This window comes from Cricetulus griseus, chromosome 4, assembly GCF_003668045.3.
Source record: "Cricetulus griseus strain 17A/GY chromosome 4, alternate assembly CriGri-PICRH-1.0, whole genome shotgun sequence".
NCBI lineage: Eukaryota > Metazoa > Chordata > Mammalia > Rodentia > Cricetidae > Cricetulus > Cricetulus griseus.
In genome coordinates, this window is record NC_048597.1 from 150,217,231 (window position 1) to 150,232,437 (window position 15,207).

Genomic DNA, 15,207 nt, shown 5'->3' on the forward strand with positions numbered 1-15,207 from the left:
TCAAAATTTTCTTCTCTTTAGAGTTTTTCTCAGGGCAATTTTAACATCTTTGTTCCTCAAGCTGTAGATTAAAGGGTTCATCATGGGGACCACAATATTATAGAAGACAGAAGACACTTTTCCTTCATTCAAAGTTCCAACTGAGGAGGGTTTTAGGTACATAAATGCACATGATCCAAAGAACAGGGAAACAGCAATTATGTGGGAACTGCAGGTACTGAAGGCTTTGGACCTTCCTGTGGTAGACCTTATTTGGAGGATGCTAGAAAGAATGAAGCCATAAGATATGAAAATGACAATACTGGGTACAGTGATATCTTTCCCTCCTACAATGAAAATCTCTATCTCATTGACATAGGTGCTGGTGCAGGAGAGCTTCATCAAAGGCAGCAGATCACAGAAGTAGTGGTTGATGATGTTCCCATCACAGAAGATCAGTCTCAGGATGCATCCAGTGTGGATCATGGCATCAAAAAACCCCATCAAATATGAGCCAAGCATAAGATAGGAACAGACTTTAGGGGACATGACAACATTATACATGAGTGGATTGCAGATAGCCACATAGCGATCATAGGCCATTGCTGTCAGGACATAACATTCAGAGATGACAAAAAAGCAAAAGAAATAGAGTTGAGTCATGCATCCTGCAAAACCAATAATATTCTTCTCTAGTACAAAGTTCATCAGCATTTTGGGTGTAACAACAGAAGAATAACAGAGGTCTATGAAGGACAAGTTAAAGAGGAAAAAGTACATGGGGGTATGAAGGTGAGAGTTCAGCACAATTAGAAGGATCAAAGTCAAATTCCCCAAGGCAGTGATCATATACATTACCAGAAAAACTAAGAACAAGGGTATTTGTAGGTCAGGGTTGTCTGTTAAACCCAAGAGAATGAATTCTGTTACCAGAGAGCTGTTTGTCAGAACCATTCTTCTCTAAGAGAATCTGTGGAGATAGAAAAGAAACAGTAGAAACAAAGTGCCACAGAGAATTTACCAGTGTTTCTTCTCTCATACATGTGATACATACCCTGGGCATGCCTGAAAATCACCCACATGCTTTAGTCTATGGGAGGCAAAGTTAAGAGATGCTAATTAAATAGTAAAATGATTCAGTATAAAACATGATTAATGTTAGACATTAGCATAAATTTCAAAACAACCATGCAAATAACTTACAGACTGAGTAACTTGTACATATATATACCTATGTGGGGTACACAGACACACAGACACAGACACAGACACAGACACACACATACACACATAGTTAATAAAAAATGAGGCATGAACTTGAAAGATAGCATAGGGGGTTATATGGGATAATTTTAAGTAATGAAATAGTCATAATCTCAAAGAAGAAAGAAACAATTAAATATTAATTTAAAACAGTGATGTCTCTTTATTACCTGGCCTTGCTATCTCAAAGGAGAGTTTCAAGATACAAGACACGGCATTATTTGGAATCCAAGTATCTGAGGACACAAAATAATTTCTCTTATTTCTTGAAAATCTTTCTGAGATGCTACTTATTAAGTGTAATGTAAATCTTTATTCCTCTGACACACTAGATAAAATACACCACTTTTCTTGTGTTCACTCTTGCTATTGAAGAAAACACACGAAAATTTTGTTATATTTCACTTCAATTTTATGTATTTTAATGTACTTGCCTGTTAATCCATTGTAGAATCTTCCTCAGTCGTTTTCCAGAGCACAGATGCCACTTAAAAAATGAAATGAGGTGGTTTCTTTTGCATGCTAGACCATGATATATCTTTATTTCCTAAGAGAATAATGTATGACCTTTCTTAGGAATTGGCACATCTTCTATACTTATGCCATTATTGAACTCCCATCTCTCATTGACCTTCATCTCATGAGGGAAATCTTTTGTTTGGTTATTTTTTCTTCCTTGTGAATACTTAACAGTAATATTCCACAGAGTTCCATTAAGTTTTCTTATACTATATTAAAAACTTTCAAAAAATGTCGAAATATATTTATTGTATCATCTCTCTTGAGATTTACCCAAACCACTTTTAAGAAATTGTGTTTTTACTGCATTTATTTTCAATGAGCTGTATCAAAACCACAAAGCCCGCCCTGCTCTTGAATAAGCACTGTTGTTGATCATCACTCCCTCTCTCCAGAATCACGTTACTATGTTTCTCTTTGTCTAAGTGTTCCTACTGCTGTGATGAACAATTATAACCAAGGTAGTTTATAAAGGAAGGCATTTTATTGGGGGATTATTGAACATTCAGAACATCAGTTAGTTGAGGGACTACATGGCAGGGAACACTTGGGGGGTGGGCATGGGGCAAGAGCAATAGCTTAGAGATCACATTTAGTCCCCAAGTTGCAGGCAAGGCAGGACCTGGATTGGGTTTTTGAAAATACAAAGCCCACACCTGGTAACACATGTCCTCCACTAAGACCTCAGCTACTCCATCAAGACCACACCTCCTACCTCCTCCCAAAAAGTTCTACTAAATGGAACCAAGCATTTAAACATATGATCCAAGAAAGTCATTATCATTCAAACCACCACACGTACCAATGAAATATTTATAATAAATATCAAAATAGTCAAAGCAAGTACACTGTTTAGTCCTTAAATGTACAATATATTAATGAGGCCAATTTTTTTTGCACTCATCATAATAAGAGTAGAGGACATGTAGCTAGCTAGATAATTTATTAAATACCTCCGTTTCCCAGTTTTGTTTGTGTAAAGTAGGAATGGTTAAACTGTTGTGGAATACTTTGATTGTATTCTGACATTTCTGAGACTGCCAAAAAAGTTTGCCTTAATCACAGGGTGGAGATAGCTACTAGACCAAAATTAGCCATAGAAGTTTTGGAGGACCAAGGACAGACAGAAAGACACAAGAAGTATTAGGTCAGGGGAGGGAGAGAATTTTGGCCCTTTTAGATGGAGGAGGAGAGAGAAGGAGGGTCATCAGTCACTTCTCTGATGCTTCATAGATCATTCTGACTGCCAAGTTTTATTGCTAAAGAACAATTAGACGAACACTTCACTAAACTATCATTTATTTTTTTGAGAGCTTTTGTAATTAAATTAAAATGATAACAAGTTGGATGTTTACTGACTGCCGTCCAGGCCCAGAACAGGGCTGTGAGTTAGCCTATCCCAACATCCACATTATTTATGAACTTCTGGAATATGAGAAGAGGTTAGATCTGCAGATACAAACCAGCATGATCTCCATGACACAGGACAACAGGATAACTAGGAGGAGACACATTGAGAGCCCAGTATTGATAGTGTAGCAGAAGTCAGAGGCCTTGAGTCAGACCAAGGGTCCATTGCAAAGAATGCTTACAGATAAAGATTCATGTAGAGAATATACTGTGTAACTCATTGGGCCATACAACACTTCAATGCCAACATTTTTGGCTTGTTTGTTTTGTTTTCATTTTTGGCTATAATTTTACATTGTGTTCTTTTGGGGGGTTCATAAATGCAAATGGCAGAGTTGAGGGGACAGGGAGTTAAGTGGGGTTGGGATGCATGATGTGAAATCCACAAAGAATCAATAAAAAGTTAAAAAAAAGAATTTTTTTTAAAAGAACATCATTGTATTTGAGGAATAGGAAAATGTCAGCCACAATCACTAGTGCTCTTGAATTTGGGAAGGAATTATGTCCAGATTAAGATGTCAGTAGTTGAAGACAACACAAGTTGAATTTGTATGTAAATTAAAGCAAATAATGACTGTTTCTATGATATATATTACTGCTTTCATGAGATGTTGCATGATGTGGGGAGATTACAGGTGTACATTGTACATTTCCATACATACCAAGCGGTAGGGATTGCTCTGGAACTGGTTTTTCAGGTGAGGTTAATTTGTAGATCTGTTTAAAACCTTCCCAAAGCATTTATGATTGAAAATTGTAGTTTTAAGCTGTCTGGTCATTGTTAAGGGGCTGCTTTTGAGAATATCAATGTCCTTTCAAAAGTTCAGTTTACTCCATTTATCACGTCTAATCATTTGTGATCACACATGCCTCTAGTCACACCAGTAAGAAGGCTGAGCTAGAAGGATTACAAGATGATGGTTTTCTGTATAGTACAATGAGTTTCACAGAAAACCCAGAATGTATTTCAAATTTCTGTCTCCAAAATTTTATAAACAGAAACATGAAGTAAGTAAATAAAATTTGAATCTCAGGGTGCAGTAAGTTAGTAAATGGTCAGGCTTAGTTTTATTTACAAAAAATAAGAGAGTTTTGTGAAAGATATTTAAGGTTTTGTGAAGGTGAAGACCCTGATGTTACAATCTAAAATATATTTTAGATAAGAGGTAAACAATTGTGAATCAATTCTTATAAATTTTTTTGTTTATCCTCAAGGGCTAAGGATACAGCTCAGTGTTATAGTTCTTGAATAGGACATATGATGTTCTGGGCTTATTGTATATCACTGAATAAAAGAGTTTCTGATGGGGGAGGTCCTTCTGTGTAAGTGTTTGTCTTATTGGTTGATAAGTAAAGTACTGTTGGTCAATAGGAAAGCAAGATAGGCATGACTAGGAGTCCAGGAGGATTCTGGGAAATGTAGTAAAAAGAAGTCTTGTGATACAGGCAGGAAGTGACATAGCAGGCAGACTCATAAATAAGCAGAGACAATCAGGAAATCACCCCTTTTCTCTTGCTCTTCCTCCTGCTTCCCTCTGCTCTGAAATCGCCATGTGACACCAGGAAGACAGGACGCTTGCTGTAAACATCCTTTAAGATAAATCATATGATTATGATGGATAATTAAGACTGAGCTAGCATATGAGAAATCATAGTTAATTGGCCAACAGCATTGTACCTAACGTAAGTCTGTGTTATTTGTGGCCCTGATGTGGCCGGTAGAACTCAGGCGGCTTGGCAGAAAGCACCAACGTGGCAGCAGGGCTTGGGCAGCTTTGGAGTAAAGAATTATCATTACAAGTTTCAATGGTCAGCACATGGCTTCAGGAAATAATAGGCTAATTCTGTATTGAAACTAAGGTGAAGCCAATGCATTATCTCTTTTGGGGGGGGTTCTTTTTTAAATTCTTTAATTATTAATCATATTTATATATCCATCCCCCCATTCCCTTGCCCCTCCATCCTCCTATGTTCCCCATCAACCCCCCAACACCCCCAACTCCTCCCCAAGGATAGTGAGGCCCTCCATGGGGGACCTTCAAAGTCTGTCATGTAATTTGGGGGAGGGCCTAGGCCCTCCTTGCTGTATCTGGGCTGCAATAGTATACCTCCATAGGGAATGCTCTCTCAAAGTTCATTTGTGCTTTAGGGATAAAGACTGGCTCCACTATTAGAGGTCCCATAACCTGTCTTGGCCTCCTAGATGGCACCCACATTCAGAGGTCTTGGTTTGTTCCAATGCTGTTTCCCCAGCTTTATGACTAGGGTCTCCTTGCTATCAGTAGGTCAGGTCTACTGTTTCTGCAGGTTTCTCTAGCCCCATCTTGGCTCCTTTGCTCATCTCTCCTCCCTCTCCACAACTGAATTCCAGTAGTATGGTTCAGTGCTTAGCTGTGGTTGCCTATTTCTGCTTTGAACAGCTATTGGATGAAGGCTCTAGGACTAGTAGGACTTCTAGTAGGACTAGAAGGCTCTAGGACTAACCAAGGTAGGCATCAATCTCTTTATAGGGGAAGGGCATCAATGCATCCTCTCCACCACTGCCTGGCTTCTTAGTTGGGGTCATCCCTGTGAATCCCCTAACATTTTCCCTGTGCCAGACATCTCTCCGAACCTGTAACTGTCTTCCTCTATCAAGGCATCTCCTTTCTTGCCCTCCTCTATTCCTCCCCTGTCTCAGTCCTCTTTTTCTCTCCCTCCCTTTCTTCCTTTCCCACCTCCTTCCCCTCACCCCACCCCCAGGCTCTCACTTTGGTCAGGGATTCTTGTCCCCATCCTCTTCTTCTAGGGACTATACAATCTTCTCTTGGGGTCCTCCTTGTTTCCTAGATCCTCTGGCAGTGTGGATTGTAGACAGGTAATCCTTTGCTCTATGTATAAAAATAAAAAATGAGTGAGTACATACCATGTCTATCTTTTTGTGATTGGGTTACCTCACTCAGGATGGTTTCTTCTAGTTCCATCAATAAAATAATAAAATTATTCCACCAAATATGCCTGCAGGTCAATTTGCACTCATAGAAGAATTTTACCTGCTTCTTTTCCCCCACCCTCTGTCTCCTACAGACTACCCTTCATAGCCTCCTCTTACAAATCAATATTCTTTCCCAATCCCCAACTCAAGAACATTGCCTCTGTTAAACTTCATGTTATGCCAGCCAGAAAACCAGATGATCTGCCCTTAGACCTTTTCTAATCACTGCTACCCTAGATCAATCCTCCAGTCTGCTCCATAGCATTGTAACATATTACAAGATGCACCTTCCCTTCACCTCTTTTCATGTCTCCTGTGTTTTCCACAGACCACCCCCTCCTAACTTCCCTCTCTCACTTGTCACTGCATCTAAATCTCCAACCTCAGTAGATATTCCCTGTAAACAAGAGCGGGTCAGTAAAACAAGCAATGCACAGTCATCACACTAGCTGAAAAGAGAAAAGAGAAACCAAGGAAAAAACCAGTCACCCATCCAAGACAAGCCAGAAACAAGCACCTAGATCTTTAATTGCCATAAACCATGATGCCTAGATGCCAGAATGAGTACAAAATCAAAATAGTCAGGGAAATATGTCTTTAGCAGAGCCCTGACATCCTAGCACAGAAGGCCCTAGATATTCCAACATAAGTGAAGCATTAGAAAAATGACCTTAAAATCAACTATATGAAGTTGATAGAGGTCCTTAAAGAGGAAATTAATAAATCCCTTAAGGAAAAAAATAGATGAAATAAATAAATCCCTTGAAAAAAGCCTAGGAAAAAGAAACAGTTGAAGGAAATGAATGAAACAGTTCAAAACCTGAAAGTTGAAATAGAAGCAATAAAGAAAACACAAATTAGCAGGATAGTGGTGATGCACACCTTTAGTCCCAGCACTCAGGGTGGCACAGGCAGAAGGACCTCTGTGATTTCAAAGCCTGACTATTCTATAGAATGAGTTCCTGAACAGCCAGAGCTATACAGAGAAACCCTGCTCCCCCATAAAAAAGGAAGAAAGAAAGAAAGAAAGAAAGAAAGAAAGGAAACATAAATTGAGAGAATCCTGGAGCTATAAAATCTAGGTAAGTGAAGTAAACAGGAATTACAAATGCAAGAATCACCAACAGAATATAGGAGATGGAAGAGAGAATCTCAGGCATTGAAGATAGAAGAAATGGCTAAATCAGACAAATAAAATGTTAAATCTAGAGAATTCATGGCAGGAAACATCAAGGAAATCTGTGACACTATAAAACGACCAAATTCCAATAATAGGAATCAAGGAGGAGAAGAATCCCAACTAAAGGCCCAGAAAATGTCTTCAACAAAATCATAGGATGAAATTTCCCTAACTTTCAGAAAGAAATGCCCATAAAGCTAGAAGAAGCATGCAGAACAGCTAATAGATTAGAACTGAAAAAAGTCCACTTGCCACATATAAACAAAACACTAAACATAGTGAACAAAGAAAGAATATTCAAATTTCTAAGGGAAACAATTCAAGAAACACATAAAGGACAACTGATTAGAATTATACCTGAATTCTCAATGGAGACTCAAAAAGGCAGAAGGGCCTAGAAAAATGTGGTCTAAGAGACCACAGATGGCAGCCAAGATGACTATATGCAGCAATACTCTGGATCACCAGACATGGAGAAAAAAAGATATTCCATGATAAAGTCAAATTTAAACAATAACTATGTACAAATTCAGCCACACACAAAAGTGCAAGAAGCAAACGTCCAACTCATGGATATTAACTATACCTACTGAAAGACAGGAAATAAGTATTTCACAACAGCAAAATTAAAAGAAGGGAAATGCACACACATAAACACTTATGGACACATACCAACACACACTTACAAACACACACCCTTAACAACACTCACAGCAACAAAATAGCAGGAATACAGAATCATTGATATCTGTCAATATAGTCTCAATTCCCCAAGAAAAAGACACAGACTAACAGATTGTATGCAAAAAAACAAAAAAACAAAAAAAAAAAACAAAACAAAAAAAGGATCCATCCCTCCGATGCATACAAGAAACAGACCTCCTCAACAAGGATAGACATTACCTCATGGTAAAAGTTTGGGAGAAAGATATTCTGAGGAAATGGACTCAAGAAGAAAGCATTGCAATATGGAACAAACTAGACTTCAAAATAAAACTATTCAGAAGAGTGTAGGGGATGCTGTAGCAATGCCTACTTAGGGGCTGGCTACAGGTGTGCCTGACCACACCTGTGAGGCCATGGTCAGGGTGACGTAGAGTGAGAGGCATTCAGGTGGCTGATTTCAGTTTCGGCTTCACTTTTGGCTTGCTGTACAGACTGCTGCCACTCTGGCTGGCTAGGTCGCTCTGTCGTATACTCTCTTAGCTAAGCGCAGTTGCTTTTGTGACCTCTCTCCACTGCTGCCACCATCTTGCCTCACCAACCACTGCCAAATGCCATGCTGACCAACTGAATGCCTTTGTCACCTGCTGGTCAAATATAGTTACTGCATCTGGAGTAGAAATCAGGTAAAATTATGGCGTAATACTTATCATTTGCTAAAACTGGTAATATTTTTGCTTATTATGTTAATTCAATGTTTGAGGAGGATGCTAATCTGCCAATTACTGGCCTATATGTAGTAATGACAGTTAGCTTGCTGCTACAAATAAAATTACTAGCCAGAGATCTCAGGAACAGGGACAAGGATAACCTCATCACCTACTTAAAGGAAATAACAGTTTTACGCAATGAGATTTTGGAGAACAGATTAGGTCAGACCACAATTGTGCAGCAAGCATAACAGAAATTGGGTGATAAGCTTGGCTCTGTGTCCAATACATTAAAGACAGAGCTGTCTGTTACCCAAGATGAGATACAGCATATTTATGATAAGATGAACACAGAGAGATCCTCCATGTCTGAGGCGTTAGAGGCTAGGCTGTTAGAGGACAGTGATGAACAAAAGAATACCTGTAGCTAGCTAGAAACTCAGATAGGTGCTGTTACCCAGAAACTAGATGCAAAGGTGCAAAATACTGGCTAGGTCGCTCTGTAAGTAAGGCTTTTTCCCCTATTAAAGTCCCTTGTATTTCTACCTGGCTCTGTACTGGTAATTTTCCAAATTAAAAGAGATTGGGAAAGACACTACATATTCATCAAAGGAAAAAGTCCACCAAGATGACATCTCAGTTTGTAACATACATGCCCCAAAACATAAAGAGTCCAATCTTTGTAAAAGAAGCAATACTACAGCTTAAATCATACATTGACCCTTACACATTGATTGTGTGAGCCTGCAGTTATTAGTCTCACCAATTGACAGTTATCTATGCAAAAACTAAGCATAGAATTATTAGCCAAAATGGAAAATAAGGGGTTGTAACAACAAACACAGATGAAATCCAGAGAATCATTAGGGCATACATTGAAAAGTGTACTCCCCCCCCCCAAAAAAATTGGAAAATCTCAAAAAATGGATAATAGTCTCAATAGTTACCATTAACAAAGTTAAATCAAGACAGGATAGTTTAAATAGACCTTTGAACTCTGGTGTAATAGAAGCAGTCTCCCAACCAATAAAAGCCCAGAGGCAGACAATTTTAGCAGAGAATTCTACTAGACTTTCAAAGAAGAGTTGACACCAATACTCCTTAATTATTTAACAAAACAGATAGAAAATTGTACAATTCATTTTAGGAGGCTACAATTACCCTGATACCCAAAACACATAAAAACTCAGTGAAGAAAGAATTGTAGACCAATTTCCCTTATAAACACAGATGCAAAAATACTCAATAAAATACTTGCAAATTGAATCCAAGGACACATGAAAATAGTCATCCACCATGATCAAGTAAGCTTTGTTCCAGATATACAGGGATAGATAATTCAACATATAAGAATCAGTAAATATAATTTTTCATATAAATAAAATGAAAAGAAAAATAGCATATTTTCATTTCATAAGACGCAGAAAAGTCCTTTGCAAATTCTCATCCCCCTTAATGACAAAAGTTCTGGAGAGATTAGAGATATATCAAAACACAATAAAGGTAATTTAAAATAAGCCTAAAGCCAACATAAAATTAAAGAGAGAAACTCAAAGCAATTCAACAAAAATCAGAAACAAGACATGGTTGTCCATTCTTCCAATATGTGTTAAATATAGCACTTGAAGTTTTAGTAGAGTAATAAGATATTTTAAGTAAATCAAGAACTACAAATTGGAAAGGTGAAGTCAAAGTATTGTTATTTGCAGATTATATGGTAGTATGTATATCTGACCCTAAAAATTCCACCAGGGGACTCATGCAGCTGATAAACACAGTGAAGTAGAGATGGATACAAGATTAACTTAAAAAATCAGTGGACCTTTTATATACAAATGGCAAATGGACAAAGAAAGAAATATGAGAAACATCATCTTTCACAATAGCCAATAATATAAAATATTTTGGCAGTGGGATTAACATTGTAAAAATGGCTGTTCTACCTAAAACAATCTACAGATTCAATGCAATTAACATAAAAATACCAATACAATTCTTTATGGACCTTGAAAAGAAAATTCTCAACTTTAAATGGAAAAACATAAAACCCAGGACAGCTGAAATAATCTGGAAAAATAAGAGAGCTGCTGAATATATCACCATCCCTGGTTTCAAGATGTATCACAGAGCTATAGTAATAAAAATGTTGTGATTTGGGACTAAAAACTGATACATTGATTAATGGAATACAATTGAAGCCCTAGACATAAATCCACACACCTATGGACATTAGAGTTTTGAGAAAGAAGCCAAAATACACATTGAAAAAAAGACACCGTCTTCAAAAGTGGTGCTGGTCACACTGGATAGAGTTCAAATAGATCCATATTTCTAATCCTGGACAAAACTGCAACGGATCAAAGACTTCAACATAAAACCAGATACACTAGAAGAGAACTTGGGGGACAGACTTGAACTCCTTGGCATAGGAGCTGCTTTTCTGAACAGAACACCAGTAGGTGTGGGCATAAACAACAACAATCAATAAACAGGACCTCAAGAAACTTAAAATCTTTTTTTTTCCATTTTTAAAATTTAAATTAGAAACAAGATTGTTTTACATGTCAATCCCAGTTCCCTCTCCCTCCCCTTCTCCCCTGACCCCCCCAACTAACACCCTACCTACCCATACCCTTTCTACTCCCCAGGGAGGGTGAGGACTTCCATGGGAGATCCTCAGAGTCTATCATATCCTTCCCGATAGGGCCTAGGCCCTCCAACAGGTGTCTAGGCTAAGGGAGTATCTCTCTATGTGAAATGGGCTCCCAAAGTCCATTTCTATGCTAGGGATAAATACTGATGTACTATACGAGGCCACATAGATTTCCAAGGCCTTCTCACTGATACCCATGTTCATGGGGTCTAGATCAGTCCCATGCTGGCTTCCCAGCTCTCAGTCTGAGATGAGCTCCCCCTTGTTCAGGTCAGCTGTTTCTGTGGGTTTCACCAGCTTGTTTTGACCCTTTTGCTCATTGCTCCTCCCTCTCTGCAACTGGATTCCAGTTCAGAAACTTAAAATCTCATGTAAGGCAAAGAATACTGTCAACAGGACAAAATATTGGCCTATAGAATGGATTTTTTTTTCACTAACACATAAAATAGAGGACTAATAGCCAAAATATATAAATATCTCAAGAAACTAGGTATTAAAACCAAATAATCCAATTGAAAATGGGAACACATCTAAATAGAATTCTTAATAGAGGAATCTCAAATGTCTGAGAAACAAAGAAATGTTCAAGATCCTTAGCCACCAGGGGAATTATAATCAAAACTATTTTGATATTCCATCTTACAGCTGTCACAATTGGTAAGAACAATTACATAATGGCAGATCATGCAGGTGAGGATATGGAACAAGGTTAACTGTCCTACATTGGTGGTGGGAGTGAAAATTTGTACAGCCTCCATAGAAATCAATAGGACAGTTCATCAGAATATTGAGAATTGATCTTCCCTAAGTCCCAACTATATCCCTCTTGGGCATGGACATTGCTTCCTACCACAATGTCAGTGGCTCAACTGTGTTCATTGTGGCTTTATTTTTAATAGATAGTAACTGGAAACATCCTAGATGCCCTTTGAACAAAGAATGGATAAAGAAAATGTGGATCTCTGCTTCTGCTTCTATCAGCTACTGGATGAAGGCTCTAGGATGACATTTAAGGTAGTTATCAATTTCATTATAGAGGAAGGACATTTAAGGCAGCCTCTCCACAGCTAAGCACTAAGTCAAACTCCTAGAATCCAGCTGTAGAAAGGGAGGAGTGATGAACAAAGAGGTCAAGTCCATGTTGGGGAAACCACAGAAACAGCTGACCTGAGCAAGTGGGAGCTCATGGACCCCAATCTGACAACTGGGGAACCAGCATAGGACCGAACAAGGCTTCCTGCACGTCGGTGTCAGTTGGGAGGCCTGGGTAGTCTATAGGGCCTCTGGAAGTGGGACCAGTATTTAAGCCTAGTGCATGAATGTGCTTTGGGAGATCATTTCCTATGGAGGGATACTCTCTCAGCCAAGATACACAGGGGAAGGCCTAGGTCCTGCCCCAAATGATGGGACAGACTTTGAGGATCCCCATGGGAGGCCTCACCCTCCCTGGGTTATGGATGGGGAGTCTCTGGGGGGCATGGGAGGGAGAGGAAACTGGGATTGGTATATAAAATATGATTGTTTAATCTACACGAAATAGTATTTTAAGAACATATTTATAATTACTAAATGAGAAAAAATAAATAAAATTGGGGGAATAATTTATATCCTAAATTTTTTAAAAAGACTGTTTCATTCCTTAATGAGTTATGGTCTTTCTTTGACAGTAGACTTGGGAGAGTTCCTTAGCCAACTGAAAGAACTAATGTACTGTTAGGATGCCCATTTTGAGGTACTATAAATTTTTCCGCCACCCGCTTGAGTTCTGCCCACTACGTGGGTGGCCAAAATAATACATAGAGACTTATATTAGGTACAAATGCTGCTTGGCCAATGACTAGAATTTTTCATCTGCTAGCTCAGTCTTAATTGTTGTAAATCTATATATTTTATAAAACTTATCTTATTGGACACCAGTGGCAAGTGTCCTGTCTTCCCAGGCTCACATGGTGACTCTGGAGGAAGAGAGAAGGGGGCTCACTTCCTTTTTGCCCTTGTTTATATATATGAGTCCTCCTGCCATTGTCACTTCCTGCCTGGATCACCACTTCTTTACTACATTTCCCAGAATCCTCCTTGACTCCTATTCCTGCCTAACTTGCTCCCTCATTGGCCAAACAGTACTTTATTTATCATCCAATAAGACAAACACATACACAGAAGCACTTCCCCCATCGGAGGATGGTTAGATATTTCTTTGTTTCCTTTAGTTTACAATTTATAATTGGGTTTGTAGCTCTTAAAATGTGCTTATGCCTTTAAAAATGTTTAAAATGTGACCAACATTCAGAACATTGCAATTGATTAAAAAAAATGAAAATATTACAACTTAAAAGAATTAATGTCATAAGTATGTTATTGATTTAATTGGGGATACTTTTAGAAGGAAAGTTTATGTTTATAAATAATCTTTGAAGATCTCAGAAGTAAATTTTTTTCCTAATTCAATAAAAAAGAGAAATCCATCCTATGGAACAGTACACTAATTCAATAAAGTGAACAATTGGTTATACCCTTTGTGATGACTATTCTTGCTTGTCAGTGTCAATCCAGAAATAGAGGGCACACTTGTAATCCAGATCTCAAGGCAGGGAGACAGCATGTCTTCCTTCAGTCTGGATCTTGAAGCTGGAAGACACAGACTTTTGATTTCAACCTTGAGGTGGTCTAACACTTGCCTTTAATCCAGATGTGAGATAGGAAGTCACATCTTTAATCTTGCCACACCTTCTGCTGGAAGCCTATATAAAGACAATGGAAAAAGGAAGGAATTATTCATTCTTTGCCTCTTTGACCTTGTTTTGCCATCATGTTAATTCTTTCACCATCATTGGAGTCTCCCTCTTCAGTACTACAGCATATGCAGAAGACCAGCTGGGACACCCAGCTTCATGGGACTGAACAGCTACTAGATTTCTGGATTTACCATTCATAGCTAGTTGTTGTTGGACTGAAGCCTTTTAAGTCATTCCAATAAATTCCACGTATGTATGTATGTATGTATGTATGTATGTATGTATGTATGTGATTTTGTGTGTCAACTGGACACAGCTAGGGTCATCAGAGGAAGGAGCCTCAGTTGAGGAAATGCCTTGATGAGATTCCAGCTGCAAGTCATTTTCTCTTTTAGTGATCAGTTGAGGAGAGTTCAGCCCATAGTGGGTGAAGCCATCCCTGGGCTGCTGGCCCTGGGTCCTATAAGAAGATGGGCTGAACCTTAAAACCCAGCAATACCACTATTGGACATATACCCAAAGGTACCTTAAATGCCCTTCCCCTATAGTGAGATTGATGACTACCTTAAATGCCATCATAGAACATTCATCCAGTAACTGTTGAGAGCAGAAGCTAAACACTGAGCCAAACTTCTGAAGGCAGTTGTAGAGAGGGAGAAGTGATGAGCTAAGTGGTCAAGATCATCATGGGGAAAACCACAGAAACAGCTGACCTGAGCAAGTAGGAACTCACTGACTCCAGACTGACTGCTGGGAAACCTGCATAAGGCCAAAGCAGGCCCCTTGAACATGTGTGTCAGTAGTGGGGCTTGGGAAGCCTATGGGGCCACTGGTAGTGGAACCGTTATTTATCCCTAGTGCATGAAGTGACATTTTGGAGCCAATTCCCTATGGAGAGTTACCTTGCTCAGACACAAGGAGAGAGCTTTGGTCCTGCCCCAAATGGCGTAATAGACTTTGATGATTCCTCATGGGAAGCCTCACCTTCTCTGAGGAGTGATGGGGGTAGGATAGGGAGATAGTGGGGGGGAGTGGGTTGACCAGAGGGAGAGAGAACTTGGATTGGTATGTAAAATAAGATTGTTATTAAAAAGAAGGTAGGCTGAGAAAGCCATGGGTAG

At 38.8% G+C, this 15,207-nt stretch overlaps 1 protein-coding gene across 1 annotated transcript; it reads right to left on the bottom strand.

Annotated features, from left to right (window-relative positions):
- On the bottom strand, window positions 1–933 carry LOC100760648 (olfactory receptor 145). The gene has a single exon (XM_027412242.1). The coding sequence runs from the start codon at window positions 931–933 to the stop codon at window positions 1–3; it is 933 nt and encodes a 310-aa protein (XP_027268043.1).
- Window positions 934–15,207: the final 14,274 nt, after the last annotated feature.